Below are 4,562 nucleotides of genomic sequence, written 5' to 3'. Positions count from 1 at the left end.
GGCTCAGGGTGGCTGTGTGGGGTTTCAGGTGAGGTGTGTGGGGTCTCAGGTGGGCTATGTGGGCTCTCAGGTGGGCTGTGTGGGTTCTCAGGTGGGATATGTGGGCTCTCAGGTGGGCTGTGTGGGGTCTCAGGTGGGCTGTGTGGGGTCTCAGGTGGGATATGTGGGCTGTGTGGGGTCTCAGGTGAGATATGTGGGCTTTCAGGTTGGCTCCTTTGACAAAACGTTGGCTATAAAAATCGTTTTTTGTCCAGAGGAAGGGTGCCGACAGGACCATGCAGGGCTCAATGGTTGACCAGGAACCATCTAAAATTCACTCTGACTATGACCAGCTAGAGAAGACACATAGAAGTAATAAATACTTTGCTGGGCAATTTATATTTGTTGTATCCAAATGTATTATTTAAAAGCTTAAAACTACTTTAAAGGTCGTCTTACAAATCAATGACTACTGGGGCCCCCAGAGGGCTGCACTGCAAACACCACAGGGTCTTATGTGGCCCTCGGGGTCACAGGTTTGGCACCGGGGACTTAGACCCCATTAACGCAGGGACTTATGCCGCATCCTGGGATTCCTGCAGCAAGAACCTACCGATTTTTGCAGCACGAATTCCAGGTGTCCTCGTTCAGATGCGGCCGCCGTAGCCATTGAAGTAAATGACAGGGTGACAGCGGACGCACCTGTCAGCGGCAGGTTTGGAATAGATGGACTGAAGGGAAGGCCAGAGTTCAGATTTAATACCTCTGTATGATATACATCAAATCTATCTATTCATTAGAATGTAATTGTGTCCATAATGAAAAATCCACAGACAATTAAACATTTTAAGGGCCATTTAGGAAATGTTTTACCACTGCAGCATTCCAAGAGGCCCTGTCACCTTACTTAGTGCTAAACCTTTACACTGTTACCGGCCTCCTTTTTATGAAGATTCTCTAGTCTATGGGCATCATTTTGATATAATTTTATACAAGAAGCAAGGAAATAATCACTGATCAAGCTGCAGACATTGCTGATCATCCCGCTCATTGGTAACAATCTTTTCCTGTTTTGTGTTTTTTAGGCCATGACGACGATTCTGGACAACCGAATGCAAACGCTGCAAATAGGTGAGCTAAATTCACACATTAATAATGACGATGATGAGAGTGTTCCTGGTGATAGATGAGATGATGTTGCTGAGCAGAACCCAGATGAAGCCGATATTCCGCTGGCTCAGGGGTAACATAACTACCCATTAATGTCCCTTAATGCATGACTGGGTCTGGGCCGAGGGGTGAGCAGTATAGGTGGCCACCTGGGGCACTTCAGCAGAAGGTGGGTGCAAAGGGGGCTGATGAAGTAGGTCGCAGTTCAGGAAGAAGGCAGTGCTCTTTGGCCTTTTTGCATTGGGTACTCAAGGACCCCTTCCCAGAACTGCCCTCTCCTGATGCTTACCTATCCAACCACTCCATCTACCGCCTCAGCCGCCACAGTACCTAGTGCTTCCTTAGAAGAGGTAGGATGTGACTTCCTCCTACGTGACAGTGCTCAGGTCTAGAGCCAATCTGAAGACCAGTGCACCATCACATGACCAAAGGAGTCTTCTCAGCACTCCCCTGAGCATCAGATACCAGCAGGGTAGTAGTGCCGACTGTGACGGAGGAAGGAGCGGCAAGGCAGGGGGCGCTGGTAAAGTGGGTATCATTAGGTTGGGGGGCCCTTTGAACAGACATTGTCTCTTTGGACCTGACAGCAGTACCAGAGGGGATTGATAATGACTCTATTGTTAGAATGTAAGCCCTCAGGGGCAGGGCCCTCCTTACCATGTTGTCTTGAATTGTATGGTGATTGTAATGTCTTCCTTATATTGTATAGCGCTGCGCAAACTTTTGGCGCTATATAAATCCTGTATAATAATAATATTGTCATCCTGAATTGACATCTAAAACCTGGTGCCTGGAAGCAAAAGTTGTCCCAGATGTTTTCAGGTGCAATATGGGAAAGCATAGTAAAAAGTGGGTATAGACTCCTTTTCAGTGAACAAGTTACTTTTTGCTGTGTGGGGTCTCAGGTGGGCTATGTGGGCGCTCAGGTGGGCTGTGTGGGGTCTCAGGTGGGATATATGGGGTTTCAGGTGGGCTATGTGGGCTCTCAGATGGCTGTGTGGGCTCTAATGTGGGCTGTGTGGGGTTTTAGATGAGCTTTGTGGGGTCTCAGGTGGGCTATGTGGGCTCTCAGGTGGGCTGTGTGGGGTCTCAGGTGGGCTGTGTGAGGTCTCAGGTGAGCTGTGTGGGGTCTGAGCTGTGTGGGGTCTCAGGTGGGCTATGTGGGCTCTCAGGTGGGCTGTGTGGGTTCTCAGGTGGGATATGTGGGCTCTCAGGTGGGCTGTGTGGGGTCTCAGGTGGGCTGTGTGGGGTCTCAGGTGGGATATGTGGGCTGTGTGGGGTCTCAGGTGAGATATGTGGGCTTTCAGGTTGGCTCCTTTGACAAAACGTTGGCTATAAAAATCGTTTTTTGTCCAGAGGAAGGGTGCCGACAGGACCATGCAGGGCTCAATGGTTGACCAGGAACCATCTAAAATTCACTCTGACTATGACCAGCTAGAGAAGACACATAGAAGTAATAAATACTTTGCTGGGCAATTTATATTTGTTTGATCCAAATGTATTATTTAAAAGCTTAAAACTACTTTAAAGGTCGTCTTACAAATCAATGACTACTGGGGCCCCCAGAGGGCTGCACTGCAAACACCACAGGGTCTTATGTGGCCCTCGGGGTCACAGGTTTGGCACCGGGGACTTAGACCCCATTAACGCAGGGACTTATGCCGCATCCTGGGATTCCTGCAGCAAGAACCTACCGATTTTTGCAGCACGAATTCCAGGTGTCCTCGTTCAGATGCGGCCGCCGTAGCCATTGAAGTAAATGACAGGGTGACAGCGGACGCACCTGTCAGCGGCAGGTTTGGAATAGATGGACTGAAGGGAAGGCCAGAGTTCAGATTTAATACCTCTGTATGATATACATCAAATCTATCTATTCATTAGAATGTAATTGTGTCCATAATGAAAAATCCACAGACAATTAAACATTTTAAGGGCCATTTAGGAAATGTTTTACCACTGCAGCATTCCAAGAGGCCCTGTCACCTTACTTAGTGCTAAACCTTTACACTGTTACCGGCCTCCTTTTTATGAAGATTCTCTAGTCTATGGGCATCATTTTGATATAATTTTATACAAGAAGCAAGGAAATAATCACTGATCAAGCTGCAGACATTGCTGATCATCCCGCTCATTGGTAACAATCTTTTCCTGTTTTGTGTTTTTTAGGCCATGACGACGATTCTGGACAACCGAATGCAAACGCTGCAAATAGGTGAGCTAAATTCACACATTAATAATGACGATGATGAGAGTGTTCCTGGTGATAGATGAGATGATGTTGCTGAGCAGAACCCAGATGAAGCCGATATTCCGCTGGCTCAGGGGTAACATAACTACCCATTAATGTCCCTTAATGCATGACTGGGTCTGGGCCGAGGGGTGAGCAGTATAGGTGGCCACCTGGGGCACTTCAGCAGAAGGTGGGTGCAAAGGGGGCTGATGAAGTAGGTCGCAGTTCAGGAAGAAGGCAGTGCTCTTTGGCCTTTTTGCATTGGGTACTCAAGGACCCCTTCCCAGAACTGCCCTCTCCTGATGCTTACCTATCCAACCACTCCATCTACCGCCTCAGCCGCCACAGTACCTAGTGCTTCCTTAGAAGAGGTAGGATGTGACTTCCTCCTACGTGACAGTGCTCAGGTCTAGAGCCAATCTGAAGACCAGTGCACCATCACATGACCAAAGGAGTCTTCTCAGCACTCCCCTGAGCATCAGATACCAGCAGGGTAGTAGTGCCGACTGTGACGGAGGAAGGAGCGGCAAGGCAGGGGGCGCTGGTAAAGTGGGTATCATTAGGTTGGGGGGCCCTTTGAACAGACATTGTCTCTTTGGACCTGACAGCAGTACCAGAGGGGATTGATAATGACTCTATTGTTAGAATGTAAGCCCTCAGGGGCAGGGCCCTCCTTACCATGTTGTCTTGAATTGTATGGTGATTGTAATGTCTTCCTTATATTGTATAGCGCTGCGCAAACTTTTGGCGCTATATAAATCCTGTATAATAATAATATTGTCATCCTGAATTGACATCTAAAACCTGGTGCCTGGAAGCAAAAGTTGTCCCAGATGTTTTCAGGTGCAATATGGGAAAGCATAGTAAAAAGTGGGTATAGACTCCTTTTCAGTGAACAAGTTACTTTTCCTAGTCCAGCCAAACCACAGGTCCTCTTTAACCCAGTTCAGAGCATCGCCAGGGCGTGTCGGGCGATTGTCCCCGGTCTTCCTATGCTAGAGGAAGTGTGTGAACAATTCTGTTGTCCTGTGCGGCCTTATTGTGTTTAATAAAGTGAAAGATCCATCTTGCGCCCGGTGAATTACGAGGACAGATGTTAGCTGTCAGGCTGCACTTCCTACCCTGCAACATGGCCAGTCCTTATTGGAGGGGGGCTGAGGAGAGCTGGGTGGTGGGACTGAAG

General features: G+C 48.3%; 1 protein-coding gene across 2 annotated transcripts in view; it reads left to right on the top strand.

Moving 5' to 3' along the window:
- Positions 1-4,562, top strand: part of HSPA12B (heat shock protein family A (Hsp70) member 12B) — a 48,548-nt gene that overhangs the window by 6,912 nt on the left and 37,074 nt on the right. The window contains exon 2 of one of the 2 annotated variants that reach the window (XM_018569679.1): positions 3,316-3,361. In XM_018569679.1, the coding sequence (XP_018425181.1) occupies positions 3,319-3,361 (43 nt within the window). In that variant the 5' untranslated portion in view covers positions 3,316-3,318. Of the gene's footprint in view, positions 1-1,091; positions 1,111-3,315; positions 3,362-4,562 lie in introns of those variants that run through there. The other variant, XM_018569680.1, reaches the window with a different exon arrangement.

This window comes from Nanorana parkeri, unplaced genomic scaffold (assembly GCF_000935625.1).
Source record: "Nanorana parkeri isolate BGI_ZX_2015 unplaced genomic scaffold, ASM93562v1 scaffold1379, whole genome shotgun sequence".
Lineage (NCBI taxonomy): Eukaryota > Metazoa > Chordata > Amphibia > Anura > Dicroglossidae > Nanorana > Nanorana parkeri.
This window is presented reverse-complemented; position numbering and strand designations above follow the sequence as displayed.